This window comes from Stenella coeruleoalba (assembly GCF_951394435.1).
Source record: "Stenella coeruleoalba genome assembly, chromosome: 1".
NCBI classification, from domain to species: Eukaryota; Metazoa; Chordata; class Mammalia; order Artiodactyla; family Delphinidae; genus Stenella; species Stenella coeruleoalba.
The window spans coordinates 108,498,380-108,516,206 of record NC_137169.1 but is presented as its reverse complement, the minus strand read 5'-3'; the positions used below and the strand labels follow the sequence as shown (position 1 = coordinate 108,516,206).

Genomic DNA, 17,827 nt, shown 5'->3' with positions numbered 1-17,827 from the left:
TAGATCTTCTGCCCATTTTTTAATTGGGTAATTTGTTTTTTTGATACTGAGCTGCATGAGCTGTTTGTAAATTTTGGAGATTAATCCTTTGTCAGTTGCTTCATTTGCAAATATTTTCTCCCATTCTGAGGGTTGTCTTTTTGTTTTGTTTATGGTTTCCTTTGCTATACAAAATGTTTTAAGTTTAATTAGATCCCATTTATTTATTTTTGTTTTTATTTTCATTACTCTAGGAGGTGGGTCAAAAAAGATCTTGTCAGAGTGTTCTGCCTATGTTTTCCTCTAAGAGTTTTATAATGTTTGGCTTTACATTTAGGTCTTTAATCCATTTTGAGTTTATTTTTGTGTACTGTGTTAGGAAGTGTTCTAATTTCATTCTTTTACATGTAGCTGTCCAGTTTTCCCAGAACCACTTATTGAAGAGACTGTCTTTTCTCCATTGTATATTCTTGCCTCCTTTGTCATAGATTAGCTTACCATAGGTGTGTGGCTTTATCTCTGGGCTTTCTATCCTGTTCCATTGATCTATATTTCTGTTTTTGTGCCAGTACCATACTGTTTTGATTACTGTAGCTTTGTAGTATAGTCTGAGGTCAGGGAGCCCGACTCCTCCAGCTCCATCTTTTTTCTTTTTTTTTTTTTCTTTTTTTGCGATACACTGGCCTCTCACTGTTGTGGCCTCTCCCGTGGTGGAGCATAGGCTCTGGACACACAGGCTCAGCGGCCATGGCTCACGGGCCCAGCTGCTCCGCAGCGTGTGGGATCTTCCCGGACCAGGGCATGAACCCGTGTCCCCTGCATCAGCAGGCAGACTCTCAACCACTGCGCCACCAGGGAAGCCCCAGCTCCATCTATTTTAAAGAATTTTTAAAATTAATTATTTTTTTTTTTTTGGCTGCATTGGGTCTTTGTTGCTGTGCATGGGCTTCCTCTAGTTGCAGTTAGCGTGGGCTACTCTTCATTGCTGTGTGTGGGCTTCTCATTGCGGTGGCTTCTCTTGTTGCGGAACACAGGCTCTAGGCATGCAGGCTTCAGTAGTTGTGGCATGAGGGCTCAGTAATTGTGTCTCACAAGCTCTAGAGCGCAGGCTCAGCAGTTGTGGAACACCAGCTTAGTTGCTCCATGCCCTGTGGGATCCTCCCAGACCAGGGATCAAACCCGTGTCCCCTGCATGGGCAGGCAGTTTCCTAACCATTGTGTCACCAGGGAAGTCCTGGTGATTTTATTTTTGAAAGACAACATGTGAGCTTTTCTGATTACAAAGTAGTTACATATTCTTTTCATGCAACTCAGAAAGCACAGAAAGGACTTCTCTGGTGGTCCAGTGGTAAAGAATCCACCTTACAATGCAGGGGACGCAGATTCAATCCTTTGTCAGGGAACTAAGATCCCACATGCCGCGGGCAACTAAGCCCCTGCGTCACAACTACTGAGCTCGTGCACCTCAACTAGAGCCCACGTGTCGCAAACTGCAGAGCCCACGTGCTCTGGAGCCTGCGCACCACAACTAGAGAAGAGAAAACCCACACACCACAACTAGAGAGAAGCCCGCGTGCCGCAACGAAAGATCCCGTGTGCTGCAACTAAGACCCGATGCAGCCAAAAATAAATAAAATAAAAAAATAATAAATAGACCTTTAAAAAGAAAGCTCAGAAGAGTGAATAGACAATTCTTCTATAAACCCAGTTGACAGAGGTGACATCATCCTTATGTGACGGTCCTTTAATTCACCCACATGTATTTGAATAAAAACTGGCAACTCTGAAGGATGCTTGTTTCATTTCATACATCGTGAGCATTTTCCCTTTCCATAACCTATAATATTTTTGTTATTATGAAGGAAATATACATTGTAAAATAAAACATCAACCAGCAAAGTATAAAGTCTCAGGTAAGGTTATTGATAGCGTGGACTTGATGTGTACATGCCAAGTGGAAAGCACTGGCAGAGCAGATTCTGAAGACAGAAGAGACAGGAGAGAGGACATAACTGCTGCCAGGAGGGGCTGGAGGAGGTGGGAGGGAAGGGGTTCAGACTTCCTGAGGGCCTTGCCTCCCTCTGTCATGGTGACATCTTCCGCTGAGAGTGATAGGGGAGAAAAGGAAGGTGTGATGAAGTCGTGGCTTCAGGGAAATGGGGAGAGGGCTGCTGATGATGGGAAATAGCTGTTTTGTGGTGGCTCACATTCCAGTGAGATAGACTGGGTTTTGATCTTGGTTCTGACCCCTAATTAGCTAAGCATCCTTGCTCAAATGACTTAACCTCTCTGAACGTGACAAGTCTAGAAGAAAAAGCTGAAAAGGTAGATGGTTGAGAACCAATCCATGCTTGGGGTTTAGCCGGGCAAGTGTGGGGTAAAACGGAGCTTGGGAGATGAAGTTATTGGCAAGATAGTACTTTAAATGATAGGTTATGAGGTCTTTGCTCATTAGAGATGGAAACTAAGCAGGGAAGAAGCTATCAGTAAAAGAAATTGAGTTCAAAGAAGTATTTTTACGTTTTCCTGTACTACAAAAGTAACATTCTGAAACATTTTCAAACATTCATAAAAGCAACACCTCCCCACAAATCTGGGTTTCTATCCTCCAGAAATAAATACTAAGACATTTTCACCTCTGTCTTGGCAGGCCTCGTGTTAATCTTGGAAACAATAGGTATAATTAAACATTTAAGTGTCACCCATGCTATGCAGCCCAGGCCTCAGAGGCTGAAACTGACAGGCTACTTTTCTTTTATCAACAGGTTACAAAGGCCAGAGAAAAAAACCATACTGAACAGATTAGGTCCAAGATGGTGGACAAAGTAGGCTAAAGGTCGCCGCTCTCCTTGCCTTGATTCATCTCTGTGTTTCCATACCAACCCCTGAGAACTGAAGGACACTTGCCCTGATTTATCTGTGTTTGCTTCGAATGTACCTGCTATTTGGCAGAGATGCTTTGCAGCTGTACTTTGCAAGATACACAGTGTTCAACTGCCCCCAAACCAGCTCTGAATTGACCTCAGCAACCCGCCTGCATAGATGAAACCTGAAGCAGTCCGAGTGTTACCTTTGCTTCACTACCCTGCTAAGATCTCCACACAAAGGGGGCATTTGCACTTTACCAGAACAGTTTATGCCATGTGCAAAGGAATGTGGAAGACTGCACATGCCACGGCTGCCCCTGAAAATCCCTGCCCCTTTCCTAGAGCCCCGATGACTGTCTGCCTCCTAACCCTTAAAATTCCCTTACACCTCTCCCTTTAGGGAGAAGGTGCTTTTAGAACCCCCCTTCTCTGTTCTCCGGCCATTGCATAAAAGCCTGTCTTGCTTGCACCAAACTCAGTTTCATCATTGGCCACTCGAACTTGAGCAGGAAAGAAGACCTTGAATAGCCAGGGGGACTTGGGTTCAGCTAGGGCCCCAAGAGGAGAGGTTTGTGTCTAATTCAGTCGCAAGAGCATGGATTCTACAGCCAAACTTCCTGGGTGCTGTCCTCCACTCCATCACTCCCAGGCTGTAGAACCGTTCTCAGACTTGTTGGTCTTAGGATGACTTTATCCTCTTAAAACCTGAAGATTCCCAAGAGCTTTTGTTTATGTAAATTATATATATTGATATTTACTATATTAGAAACTAAAACAGAAAATTTTAAATATTAATCCATTAAGAAATAGCAACCATAAACCTATTACATGTTAACATAATTCAGTTTTCATGAAAAATTAACTGTATTTTCCAAAACAAAAATGTAATGAGACGGATGCACTGTTTTACATTTTTGCAAGTCTCTTTAACAGAATATAGCTGGATTCTCATATTTGTGTCTGCATTCAGTCTGTTGCAAAATGTTGCTGTAAATCCAGCCTCACAGATATGTTGTTAAAAAAGGGAGGAATATTTCAAAACCCTTTTCCAACAGCTGTGGATATTTTTGATACTACACCAAACATTGATACACAGTAGTTTCTAAAAGATTAGTCACAATGTGGAATCCAAAACCGTATCAGTGAACTTTTTGCAACCTGTTACATTTGAATCCATTACTTTTTTTTGCATTTGAAATGGATTATTTGGAGAATATTGGTTCACTGCATAATGCAGATCTTCCTAATGCTGGCACACTACAATATACAATTTTGATACATAATAGAAATTTATTAATATCCATCTAAAAGATTTTGAGAATGTCAAGTTCACTGTGGCACACGTAAGTTTTCCAAAATTCAAAATTTCACTTGAGAACTCAAATTTCATCACAGACAACAAAAACTGTAGTTGCTTTTCCTGAAGTGAGGCTCACTTCATTTATTTTTGAGATAATGTTTGCCAAACATCCAAGTCTGAGTAACCATAGCTTGTTCAAGTAAAGATGTTATTCTGTGAAAAAGTGGCTAGTTCATCTCACGACTCAAAGAGCCGCACAAGCGCCCTTCCCCAGGTCAATCACTGTACTCCAGGACGCGGCCAAGTGCTCTATGGGTATTTCCCACTTTACCTCAAACATATTAAGTATGAAAACTCAAGGGTTGAGATTTAATACAATTAATTTGTTTTAACGCTTCATCACGGACAGTTTTTGGTTTTTTTCAAGCCAGGAGTGTATGGGGGTGACGGACACGATGACGGCCAGCACAGTGTCGTGCCATCGCCTTGGATTTGTGCTAAGGCACCAACACTTTTACCCCCACGGCTTTGGCATCAGTGCCAGTGTCAACGCAGTGGAAGAGGCGAATAACATCATGGCACAGTATTATTATGAAAATAGTTTTGACCTCACAAACCCCCTGAAAGGGTCTTGGGGAGCCTTAGGGGTTCACAGACCACATTGTCAGAACCATCACTGTAGAGTAAGTTACCTACCTTCTCTGGCTTTCAGTTTCCTAATTTATAAAACAGAACTAATAATGCTACAGCTACCTCATAGGGTTGTTGTGAAAGCTAAATGACTTAAAACATGTAAAGCACTTACAATAGTCCCTGGCACATTGTGTTATACAAGCATTTGCTAATATTATAATCATATATGCAATGCCATTAAATGTTCTTCCAAAATAAATTTATTGATAGTGTATTATTCCATAATAATGTAACGTAATTGTTGGATATTACGTTGTTTTCATTTTTTCATCACCCTTGTACATGTCTTTGGCACATCACCGATTATTTAGAGTAAGTTCCTGAAGTGGAATTGCCCAGAGTACACACATTTTTCACAGTACTGTTGAAAAGCATACATGGAGTATTAATGTGGGAGATCTGAAAAGAGAGAGGTCCATGGGCCAAGTGAGTATTTGACTCCAGCAGGGAGCATTTCTTAAGGTGGTGCCGTTGAGTACAAAAGATTATGAACTGTGATGATCATCTCTGAATTGGAAGAGGCCAAGGTGTTGGCTGAGTCATCCTCATGAACATTGAAGTCACCCAGTTGGTATGCAGAGAACCAGAGACTGGGACACAGGTCCCATCGTGACTTGATGGGTAGACTTCGCCAGAACGTGATTTTGCTGGGGAACTACACGCAAGCCCAGGAAAGCCAAAGTGACCAACATCTTTATAACCAACACCTATAAAAGATTCCCAAGCCCTAGATGATGAGACATTTCTTTCAGGTAATATTTGATTCAAAACAAAACCAGTCTCCCCCTAAAATTTAGACACAAGCATTTACAAATTCATTATTCAGAAATGGAACTCATCCAATATGAATATAAGGTAAGCACAAAGTAGGTTTTCTAGCTTCATTTGGTGGAAGCTTGTTTACATGCAGGCTTTAAGGTCTGACTTCAGGATACTGGAAATGAAATTCATGGAATCTTGGCCCAGGCAGAAGTAGTAGTATAGTGAGGGCTTCCCTGGTGGCGCAGTGGTTGAGAATCCACCTGCCAATGCAGGGGACACGGGTTCGAGTCCTGGTCTGGAAAGATCCCACATGCTGCAGAGCAACTAAGACCGTGCACCACAACTACTGAGCCTGCGCTCTAGAGACCGCGAGCCACAACTACTGAGCCCGTGTGCCTAGAGCCCGGGTTCCGCAACAAGAGAAGCCACCGCAATGAGAAGCCCGCCCACCACAATGAAGAGTAGCCCCCGCTCACTGCAACTAGAGAAAGCCTGCGTGCAGCAACGAAGACCCAAAACAAGCAGCCAAAAAAAAAAGAAAATTAGTACAGTGAAAGGAGGGGTTTTTTTCAATAAACAATGCCGTAACAAATGGTTTTCCATGTTAAAAAATTGAAATTGGATCCCTTTCTCAGTGTACACAGATATCAATTCTAGATGGAATAAAGAATTTCTATATGAAAGGCAAAACCATAGAACTTTCAAAAGAAAACAGAATTATTTTTCTGACCTAGAAAAGAGTGTGCTGGATGCAGAAACACTAACCTTGAAAGAAAAGATTGAGAAATTTGACATTAAATTTAAGAATTTTGGTTACTAAAGGATACCTTTAAAAAAAGTGAAAAGAGCGGGCTTCCCTGGTGGCGCAGTGGTTGAGAGTCCGCCTGCCGATGCAGGGGACACGGGTTCGTGCCCTGGTCCGGGAAGATCCCACATGCCGCAGAGTGGCTGGGCCCGTGAGCCATGGCCGCTGAGCCTGCACGTCCGGAGCCTGTGCTCCGCAACGGGAGGGGCCACAGCAGTGAGCGGCCCGCGTACTGCAAAAAAAAAAAAAAGTGAAAAGAGGGCTTCCCTGGTGGCGCAGTGGTAAGAATCCGCCTGCCAATGCACAGGACACAGGTTCGAGCCCTGGTCCAGGAAGATCTCACATGCCGTGGAGCAACTAAGCCCATGAGCCACAACTACTGAGCCTGCGCGCCTAGAGCCCGTGCTCCGCAACAAGAGAAGCCACTGCAATGAGAAGCCCGTGAACCGCAACGAAGAGTAGCCACCACTCGCCGCAACTAGAGAAGCCCGCGTGCAGCAACAAAGACCCAACACAGCCAAATATAAAAAAAAAAAAAAAAAAAAGAGACCATGAGTTATCATTTTATCCTCACCAGTTTGGACGAAATTAAGAACTTTTAATGATCCCTAGGGCTGAAAAGGATGTGGTCAATAGGAACTCTTACACTGCAGGAAGGAGTGCAAATTCATACAACCACTTTGAAAAACAATTCAGCATTATCCTGTAAAGTATCCTAAAGAAACTCCTGTACAGGTGCATCCAGAGAGGTGTACGAAAAATTCCATTGTGATCCTGTTGGTAACAGAAAAATAACTGGAAGCAATGCCAGATCCATCCACAGGAAAATGGAGAGATTGTAGACTATTCACATGATATTATATACAACCATGAAATATGAACAAGCAGCAGCTATGTGCAGCAACTCTGATGAACCTCAGAAACAAAACATTTGTTTAAAAAGTGAGTCCTGGGGGCTTCCCTAGTGGCGCAGTGGTTGAGAGTCCGCCTGCTGATGCAGGGGACACAGGTTTGTGCCCCGGTCCGGGAAGATCCCACATGCTGCGGAGTGGTTGGGCCCATGAGCCATGGCCGCTGAGCCTGCGCGTCCGGAGCCTGTGCTCCACAACGGGAGAGGCCACAACAGTGAGAGGCCCGCGTACCACAAGAAAGAAAAAAAAAAAAAAGTGAGTCCTGGAAGTCTCACAGTATAAAACTATTTTTTAATTTTTTTTGGCCATGCCACTCAGCTTGTGGGATCTCAGTTCCCCGATGAGGGATTGAACCTGGGGCCCCAGCTGTGGAAGCGCCAAGTCCTAACCACTGGACCACCAGAGAATTCCCTAAAACTATTTTTTATAAAGCTCAAATACATACAAAACTAAACATTCTCGTCAGAAATCTTTATGTATGTGAGAAAACTGTGAAGGGGAAAAAATAATAAATGTGAAATTCAAGATAAGTTATGTCTGAGGAGGCTGTAAAGAGGTGGGTTCAAGAAGGCATAGGTGAGGGAAGAGATATGGGGACACATGTATATGTATAACTGATTCACTCTGTTATAAAGCAGAAACTAACACACTATTGTAAAGCAATTATACTCCAATAAAGATGTTTAAAAAAAAAAAGGCATAGGTATGTGACAAGGTGTTAGGAATATTCCAGCTCTTACATTGAGTGGTTTCAGATATGTCAGTTTTCTTACACGTCACAATTTATATATAGGTTAAGTATTTTATGTGTAAAATATTCTTTACCTCTTCAAATATAATAAACAAAGGGGGAGATTATGTGAATTGTGCATTCTAGTCCATGCCCCACAAAAAAACCTTCCTCTAAATTTGGTGCTCCAAGGAGACACATCATGTTTCTCCTTCACAGACCCCACCTTGCGAAAGTCAGGCCTCAAAGATCCCTGACCTTTGGTGTTCTGACTGTTGCCGACTTTTCCACCTCCATCTCCTGTCACTCACCCAACCGGTCTTTGAGTGACAAAGTGCCTCCGCGCCATCAGCACACGCTGTTCCTGCGGACTGGAAGCATCCCTATCTCTTGCTCGCTGGCTGATGAGGGCTCAAACATTGCCTCCAGGAGCCTTCCCAGAGGCTGCAAGGGTTTGGCGCTCTCTCCTCAGCATTTCCACAGTGCCTGTTCAGGCCTCTCTTTGGACACTTATTAGACGCAGGTACTGCTCATTTACAGGCTGGCCCTTCCGGTTTATACACATGGGGAAGGAGCTGGAGAGATAACAGGTGATACAGCAAAAAAGGCCAGAGGCCAGTACTGTTTTCTGTTCCCCTCTGTGGCCCCAGTGCCTAGCACAGGTGGCTCTCAGCAAAGCTTTTCCTAAGGAAGGATTGTCAGGGGTGGAGATGGGTGGAAGGGGAATGGTCACACTCAAAGCTACCGCTGTTTGAAGCAAAAAAGAAAAAAAGTTGCCAAGCTTTATTTAGGTTGCAGTGGTCACAGACAACGCATCTAACTCTATATCCCACCCCACCCTACTCGGCCCCCTGCACAGGCTCAGCTCCCTTTTCCCTCCAGTCTCACTTCTTGTCCTCCTCCTTCTTGTCCTTCTTGCCATCCTTGGTGGCCTGGGAAGCCAGGGAGCCCATGGCATTTCGAATGGCCTCATTGTTGGGATCCACACCTGGAAGGTTCTCCAGGACACTCTGAAGGAACTCGGGGTCCTGCATCACATCATAATCATCCTCCTCCTGAAAAAGGGCTGTGTCAGCTCGGGGCAGCGGGGATAGGCTGGCCGGGGAGCAAGCAAGTGTAGGAGGATGGGAGCGCACCTGACTGGGGGTGGAGGGCACCTCTGGCCAAGGACAGGAAGGAGGATTTGGGAAGATACCCAGCACCTATACACAGTATGAACTCAAACATTTATTTTCGTTTAGTTTTTCGGCCCCACTGGCGCGGTTTGCGAGACCTTAGTTCCCCGACCAGGGATCAAACCCAGGCCCCCGGCACTGAATGTGCCAAGTCCTAACCACTGGACCACCAAAGAATTCCCCCAAACATTTATTACTGACCGATTAGAGGAGAAGCCTGAGAACTCTGCTTTCTGAGCTCAAAGGATAAAAACAGATGCCATCACCTTTAGGTTTCCTGCTGTCAGACACCCACTCTCCCCCTTTTTTCCTGGACCCTTTCTTCACCCTCCTGGGAAGATGATAGCACTGAGAATTGTCCAGACTGCTCCCACCAGCAAGGAAGGAAAATTACAAAATACCAGGACACCTCTCCAACTCTGGCCACTAGCATTCTTGCCTTAGCAAGGTTGACATACAAGGAATGTACATCCATGTGTTTCTTTCCTTCTGCTCCTGCAAGAGCTCATCTATGAAACCCCAAGAGAGGAACAGTCCCAGGCCTAGTGGGCTGAGGATCTGAACACAAGGGGATTTTAAGCCTGATGGGGCAGGGAGTTATTGTTGGCCCTTACCTTGGCAGGCTCAGATGTGTCCATGGCTGAACTGGCATCAATGTCAGCTGATTCTGCCTGGCCAAATTCTGAGGAAAAGAGGTCAGTCCGTTCAGTTTCATGTCCTCACCCAATGTCTCCGCCTCAGCACAACCACCCAGGTTCTGGCTCACCTGCGCCCTGGAGGGACATCTGCATGGCATATGCAATCTGCTCTTCCTCGGTCATACTACTTAGGTCGGGGAGCCCCGTGCGGCCAAACTCCTGCTGGCTGATGGTCATCTTCAGCAGGGCATCGTCCGAGTCTGGGAAAAGGGAGAGAGCGGCGGGGTGGAACCATGCCATATTCCACAAAGACCCACCCCCAAGCCCACGCGTTCCCACACTGCCAGACCCCCCACCCCCATCTACACCAGGCCTCCACTGAGCACCCCGCAGTCCCGGGACTTCAGATTCCACCTCTTTCACCTTCAGTCCCAGTCGTAGCAATTCCGGCCTCAGCGGCAGAGGCGGCAGCTGCCCGCCGCGCCTCCTCCTCCTGCCGCTGCCGCTGCTCTTCCATAGAAACACGAAGGGCCTGGCCAAGGGCAAGGGAAATCAGACATTCTCCAGCCCTGGGCACCAGGGAAGGCAGCTGGGGAACGCAGCTGAGGGGTGGGAACACACCGTAAAGGGGGAGCTTCTGGTTTATATACATGGGGAAGGGGCTGGAGAGATAACAGGTGATATAGCAAAAAAGGACGGACTTGGGAGAAACCTGGGGTTTCTCCTCTTGTTCACTTCTCCCCAAGAAACGGGGAGAAGTGAACAAGAGAGAGTCTGACATTGGTATCCCTAGAGATCAGACAGAACTGTGGGGAAGAGGGACCAAGAGGGGCTCTGGGAAAACGAGCAAGGGTATTAGGACTGTCTAGCCCTAGAGAAGCTATGTGCCGTGTGGACCAGTAGAGGAGGACAAGGAAGGTTCCCTGAGGTCAACGTTTGCTCACCAAGGCCAGCTCAGGATCAGCACTGGGATCCACTCCAAATTCAAAGTCACTGGCACCAAGACCCAGCATGGCACCGCCTTCCCCAGCCAGAATTGGAGAACTGATGAGGGCATCAGCCAAGCTGGGCCCAGGAGGCACTGTCACCAGATGAGAACCGGTTCCATCTTTGCCATTCAGCGTGTTTACAAAGGCGGTCAGCTTTTCTGTGTTCACCTCCTGGGGAGGGAAGAACATAGGAGGCTCTCCTTCTCGCCCTGCCCCCCATTCTCTGCCATGTCAGCTCCTGTCTGTAGCTACTCTCCCACATGCAGACACTCCTCTGGGTAAGGACTGTTCTCTGTTTACAACCACAGCAGTCAATGCCTCCCGAATGGTCCTTACTCACCTCTTCCCCAAAATTGATAATGTCAACATTTACTTTCTCCTTCTTGAGGCGTTTAGCCAGTTTCACCAGCTGCGAAGAAGGGGAGAGAAATAAGGAAATCTATTCCATACCACGATGGGAGATGACACACCTCACAAAAGCATACAGGAATTGGTAGACCTCTCCAAGGTCCCCCAACAGAAACACTGAATTCTGCACATCCTCCTTTCCCCAAAGTGATGAACCCAATGCCTCTCTGGCTCTCCTAGGGGCCAATAGACCCCATTCCCAAACATGTGGTGCCCAAATTCCCCAGTTATCACTTGGACTCACATCCTTCTCATTGTCCTCCACGGGGCTTCCCACAAAGGCAATGATTCGCATCTTGTGATTCTTGCCCTGTCGGTGCTTCAGGGCCAGCTTGAAAAGGAAGAGGAAGTTCCTGGAGTCAGCCAGAGGAATCACCCAGCTCTTTCCTGTCACTCTGCTCTTTTTCTATGGCTTCTGTGTACCTCGAGCCTACCATCATGCTCACACCAGGTCTAAACCCCCTCCTACACCCTTCCCTTCTTGCTGTGCCTCTCCGTGGATAAGGAAGAGGGGTTAATTCTCAATTCTAGGGATGTTTCCCTTCATGATCTTCACCAATCCTGGGATTCATCCCATCATATCCTTTCTACTCCTTTCTCTAGGTCACCTCTCCTCCCTTGCGCTGGTTCTAGCTCAAGAGTCCAGGGGAAAAATGAACAAGGGTGGAGGCAGAAGCCCAGAGCAAGGAGGAACCACCAAAGGGATCCAACAGGACTCACATGGGCCACGCGGATGCCAGTGCAGAAGGTGATCTTGCCTTTGGGTTGGACAGTGTGGAGCTTAGACAGGATGCGGCCGGTGTCAGGGGTGAGTGTGGTCAGCACTTCACAGTCACTGGGATGTGGGGAAAGCACCTTCTGTGATTTCAGGTCAGGACAAGTGCCTCCAAACTGTGTTTGACTAATCTTTTCTTTAGGGATCTTGATAATAACTGTAATCTCTATTTTTCTTAATCAAATATCTAGTGTTTAGAGAGTGGATCTTATAAGTTCTCATCACAAGGAAAAAAATTTGTTAACTATGTGAGACATGGGTATTAATTAAACTTACTGTGGTGATCATTTTGCAATATACACATTTATCAAATCATTATCTTGTACACCTTAAACTTCATGTCAATTACATCTCAATAAAACTAGGGAAAAACATCTAGTGTTTAGACATGAAACACAGAAAATAAGAAGTGGTTGATTTTGTGAGAAACTTGCCCTCTTCCTCCCAATATTTCCCCCAGCCTCTCTCACGTCATCTTGCTCTCGGAGCCCTGGGAATCCTCTACAATATCTGGATGCGCCTTCTTATCTCTCCTACCCTCTCCATTTCTAGACCCATTTTCTAGCTAATAACATGTATATCGGGATGGGTGGTCACTCATTTGAGGATTATCAGTTCCTAAAACAAATCACTTTTGGGGTAATAGGCTGTGTGATATACGCCCTGGGGCTCTGACCCAAAACCGCTTCTTACTGCCTTTAAGATACACTGTGGGAACTTCCTTGGCGGTCCAGTGGTTAAGACTCCGCACTTCCACTAGAAGGGGCAGGGGCTTAATCCCTGGTCAGGGAACTAAGATCCCACATGCCGCGCAGTGCATCCAGAAAGAAGAAAAAATACACTGTGAAATTTTACCCCAGGAGATTTAGCTTCATAACTGTATTAAATTCAGGTTAATATTAAAAACAAGTTGCTGTTTATATTTATACTGAACAGTGAAGAAGGCAGTCTAGGAAGTTCTCATGGAAGCCTCATGGAATCTGCAAAAGGGTAGCTACCTGGGCACCACAGTGGGTCACATACAGAAAACACCCCCGCCTCCCCCAAACCCCTCCTGCTCTGCCCCACGTACTTGGCCAGTGTGATGAGGCCCACGTTGTTCTCAGGGTTGCTACGGGTCTTGGAGTGACAGACTATGTTGACGGCATCCTGCTGGGCCTGTAGCCGGGTGGGTAGGAAGTCCCCGTTCCGCATATACTCGCTGTTGTCCACGCTGTCAGATTAGGGTGAAGGAGGAGAGAGAAGACACACTGCAGGATCTGAGACATCCTCTCCAGTTCCAGGGACCCCCACCTCCTTCAACAACTCTCCTGTGAGGGGCACTGTCGTGTATGGCAGCGGCTCTCAGTCTTTGCAGAACAGAGAATCACCTGCAACCTTTTTTCTTTTTCTTTTCTCTTTATGCAGATGACCAAGCCTTCTTCTAGACTTACTGCCTCAAAATAACCAAAGGAGGAAAAACTTTTTAAGTCTCCACAAGTGATAATGTAAGTGCCCAAGGCTGCGAGCTACTAATGTACCACAACCACCTTCTTATAAGGTGCATTAAGTGTTATTAATCATGGTTATGGAGGAACATGTTGTCTGCTACTAAAATAGGAGTATTCCAAAGGTAGGCAATGAAGAGGGCAACTTAAAAATATTTGTAAAACACTTGTAAAATAATACACACTTGGCAGCACTGAGTGCAGGAAGGCACAATGTAATTATCTGGTTAAATGTTTAACAGCTTTGGCAGCTGGACTGAACTGCAAAAATGAAGTTTCAGGGCTTCCCTGGTGGCGCAGTGGTTGAGAGTCCACCTGCCGATGCAGGGGACACGGGTTCGTGCCCCGGTCTGGGAAGATCCCACATGCCGCAGAGCGGCTGGGCCCGTGAGCCATGGCCACTGAGCCTGCATGTCCGGAGCCTGTGCTCCGCAACGGGAGAGGCCACAACAGTAAGAGGTCCGCGTACCGCAAAAAAAAAAAAAAAAAAAAAAAAAAAATGAGATTTCATAGATTTGGGGTTCTCGCCTACACTCTCCCTGCAATTTTTCACAATCGCGAAGAATCCAAATAACATGAAATACAAGGGCCAGCTTCCTGGAGACCAAAAGAAGGCAGGTAAGTGAAGCAGTTATATATCCCAGCAGAGAATCAATTCTTGATGAATTGAGGTCCCTTAGAACTCCAAAAGGAAGCAGTGTCCTCGATGTGACACCTCATTTCTATTGGCAAGCAAAATATGGGCTTGGGGGCAATTTTTTTTCTTTACTATCCTTCGCCTGGGAATAAATACAAATCAAAAGTGACGAAGAGGGCTTCCCTGGTGGCGCACTGGTTGAGAGTCCGCCTGCCAATGCAGGGGACACGGGTTCGTGCTGCAGAGCGGCTGGGCCCGTGAGCCATGGCCACTGAGCCTGCGCGTCCGGAGCCTGTGCTCCGCAGCGGGAGAGGCCACAACAGTGAGAGGCCTGCGTACCGCAAAAAAAAGTAATAATAAAAAAATAAAATAAAATAAAAGTGACGAAGAGAGGTAATTAAGAAGCTACCGGAAGACAAGTAGAAAGGGAGGGAAGGGCAGTGTTCAGGCACAGGTTCAAATCTCCACTCTGCTACTTACTAGTTCTGTGATCCTGAGGAAGCTACTTAATTTCTCTAAGATCCAGTTACCTCATCCGTAAAATGGGTTTTATTATACCTACACTCACAGGGTTGCTATGAGGATTAAATGCATGGAAAGCACTTAGCACAGTGCCTAACAGTAAGCATGAAACACAGATTAGTCCTTATAGTGGAAATTCAATCTATATAAAGGAGGTCAAGGGCAGACTCTACTGACCATGCATTACATTCTTTTTTCCCTGATACACCGTTTCCAATTACTTTCCCAGCAGGGAAGTAACTGCCTTTCTAGCTTCAAATACAGCAGGTGAGTCCAAATATAAAAACAATGGAAGCTTTGAGGATCATCCAGATGGAATAGCTAAGTATAAAGACTGTGGGGGGCTTCCCTGGTGGTGCAGTGGTTAAGAATCTGTCTGCCAATGCAGGGGACATGGGTTCGAGCCCTGGTCTGGGAAGATTCCACATGCCGCGGAGCAACTAAGCCCGTGAGCCACAACTACTGAGCCTGCGCGTCTGGAACCTGTGCTCCGCAACGGGAGAGGCCGCGACAGTGAGAGGCCCGCTCGCCGCAACTGGAGAAAGCCCTTGCACAGAAACGAAGACCCAACACAAACAAAAATAAATAAATAAAATAAAATAAAGACTGTGGGCAAGACCAGCGGATGGATGAGGGTGGAAGGAAGGTGTCAGAGGAAGCGGGGCCTGAGAGGGAGGGAGAACTCACAGTGCAGAACATGGCGGTAGTTCTCACACTGTTATGCGTGCATCAGAACCACTTGGAGGGTGATGGTGGTGCTGGCACTGTTAAAAACACAGATGCCTTCACAACTATGTATGCATCTCCAAAAAGTATACTGTTTAATTTTCCCAATGTTGAACTTTATATGAATGGAATAATATATGTATTTCCTGTGACTACTTTTGTGCAATGGTGTGTTATTTTTCCCAACAAAAATTCATATCAGGGCTTCCCTGGTGGCGCAGTGGTTCAGAGTCCGCCTGCTGATGCAGGGTACATGGGTTCGTGCCCCGGTCTGGGAAGTTCCCACATGCCATGGAGCGGCTGGGCCCATGAGCCATGGCCGCTGAGCCTGCGCGTCCGGAGCCTGTGCTCCACAACGGGAGAGGCCACAACAGTGAGAGGCCCACGTACCGCAAAAAAAAAAAAAAAAATCATATCAAAAAGGGCTTATGATATTATTCAGCTATTCCATAAAGCCTTCATTTAAAAAAAAGAATACAGATGCCTAAACTTCCCTGGCTGGGTGTCTGATTCAGAAGATTGAGAGTAGAGTTAAATGTACACAATTTTTTAATAAGCTCCTCCAGTGAATTCTGATGCACAGCAAAGCATGAGAAAAGGAGTGGCTCTCACCGTTATTCTAAGGCCGGGCTAGTACAATACGCCACCAATACGTCTCTCTGGACCTAATCTTTCCTCCTATACGTCAAGCCAGATCAATATTCTTAAATTCCATTTTGTATACAGCTCTGCCTCGACCAACCTCAGAACTTTTTCAGTAGTCCTGTACTGAAGGGTACAGGACGGAACTCAACCTCCTCAGCCTGACATTTGTGGTCTTCTACCTGGTTGTATCTACCTTTCTCTAAAAAAAGGAACTACCTTAAACCAACAACCTAATAATAAAGTCATACTAGTCTATTTCCTACTTCCTAAACATGCCTTGATAATTTACACTTCAGCAGCTTTCTTTATGCCCTTCTCGCTACTCGTAATGGCCTCTCCTTAACATTTGTCTAAGTCCCTTCAAGGCCCTTCTTAAATTCTTTCTTGAGGACTCAAGTACCATGGCAACTAACAGATGTACAGTGCTGTACAGTTTACAGACCACCACGACCTACATTTTGCCTACTTGTGCTACAAGTAGATGTTACTATTATAGTCCCATTTTATAGATAAAGTGAGAGATTTACTACATTCTCAAGAACATGCAGCTGGTAAGTACTAAAAACACAGGTTTTTGGATTCCAAATCCTGTCCTCTTTCTACTCTTAATATGCTCTCTCCCACAGGCTGCCATATTTAGCAAACGAAAATATAGGACTCCCAGTTAAATTTCAGATGAACAATAACTTTTTAGTATAAGTATGCCCCACACAATATTTGTGACACACTTATAGCCACTTTTTGATATTAAAAACTATTGTTTATGTGAAATTCAAATTTAACTGGGCATCCAACATGTTATCTGGCAACACTATCCTCCCGGCAAAAAGAAAACTCCTAGGTGTCTGTTCCATGCAATTGGAGATTTGTGTGTGTTTGTGTACTATTCTGTTTTTATTCTATGCTCACACTTAGAAGAAACTCTTGAAACCTTGCAAAAGTTTGACTTTTGCAAATCAGACTTGCAAATCTGACTCCCAATAGCTACTCAGCCATGTCTGAGACTGATGAAGAGAGCTAGCTCACTGGATAAGAGCCTCTGCGTCAGATAATCCTGGGTTTAAACCTTGGCTTCACCACTTAATTAGCTGGGTGACTTTGTATAAGTCATTTAAAATTGCCGAGACTTGGTATCCTCATCTGCAAAAGGGAGGGATGTTCACCTTGAAGTACTGCGAGGTTTAAGGCAGATAAAGTAAATTAAATGTCTGACACTTAGAAAGCAAGCTATAAAGAGTACCTCTGAAGATGATACAGGGAAAGGCAATGGAGTTAGAGACTGAATGGGGCGGGGAAGGGATTTATCATCTCTCTTTCTAACATCCATCATTCTGAGAAGAAGAGAGAAGGGCAGAAGACTATCACGATGAGTCCGAGAAGGACTCTGGCTAAAGACAGGCCTGAGCTGGGCTAGAGAAGACGAAGCTGGAATAGAGAAAGGCAGCAGGGCCGATCAATGACTGTCCGCGGATTGAGGGTTAAGGGGAGTACCCCGGGCCTGTCCTCCGGGAACTACCTCCGGGGCCCCGGGATGACTCAGGGAGTCGATGGGGCTCCTTCCCTCCCGGCCCAAGGCCTCATCTCGCCCATCAGGCGCGCTCACCCACCCGAGGTCCGCCCGGCCTCCGAGCTACACGTGCCGCCGACCCAGTCCCGCTCCCCACGGGGGCCCGAGGTAGCTCCTCACCAGACCATAGTGCTTTCCAACACCATCCTGCCGCCTTCCTGCCTCCCCGACCGGTTCTCCTGGACCACCTAACAACAACTCCTCCAATTGG

The 17,827-nt window shown here is 45.9% G+C and overlaps 1 protein-coding gene across 3 annotated transcripts; it reads right to left on the bottom strand.

Moving 5' to 3' along the window:
- Window positions 1–3,689: 3,689 nt before the first annotated feature.
- Window positions 3,690–17,827, bottom strand: PSMD4 (proteasome 26S subunit ubiquitin receptor, non-ATPase 4). 3 transcript variants are annotated; one of them, XR_013824233.1, is made up of 11 exons: window positions 17,737–17,827; window positions 13,105–13,245; window positions 11,978–12,092; window positions 11,502–11,588; window positions 11,190–11,258; window positions 10,805–11,020; window positions 10,275–10,392; window positions 9,989–10,120; window positions 9,837–9,904; window positions 6,429–9,102; window positions 3,690–5,861 (listed from the first exon to the last, which is right to left on the bottom strand). XR_013824233.1 is itself a non-coding variant. In XM_079899792.1 (10 exons), exons 1-10 carry the CDS (start codon window positions 17,760–17,762, stop codon window positions 8,932–8,934), a joined length of 1,143 nt encoding a protein of 380 aa, XP_079755918.1. In that variant the 5' UTR covers window positions 17,763–17,827; the 3' UTR covers window positions 3,690–8,931. The 3 variants fall into 3 exon arrangements, 2 of the variants coding, with proteins under 2 accessions (XP_079755918.1, XP_079755919.1); XM_079899792.1 differs by having other exon boundaries at window positions 3,690–9,102; XM_079899793.1 differs by having other exon boundaries at window positions 3,690–9,102; window positions 10,284–10,392.

What these genes read in the sequence shown, in the direction of transcription:
- PSMD4 (XM_079899792.1), bottom strand. Translation starts at nt 17,762, where the DNA reads ATGGTGTTGGAAAGCACTATGGTCTG. An exon ending in TGGAGGACAATGAGAAGGAT is followed by an intron (nt 11,259 to 11,501) that starts GTGAGTCCAAGT and finishes CCTTCTTCGCAG; the next exon opens with CTGGTGAAACTGGCTAAACG. An exon ending in TTATCAATTTTGGGGAAGAG is followed by an intron (nt 11,021 to 11,189) that starts GTGAGTAAGGAC and finishes TTCCCTCCCCAG; the next exon opens with GAGGTGAACACAGAAAAGCT.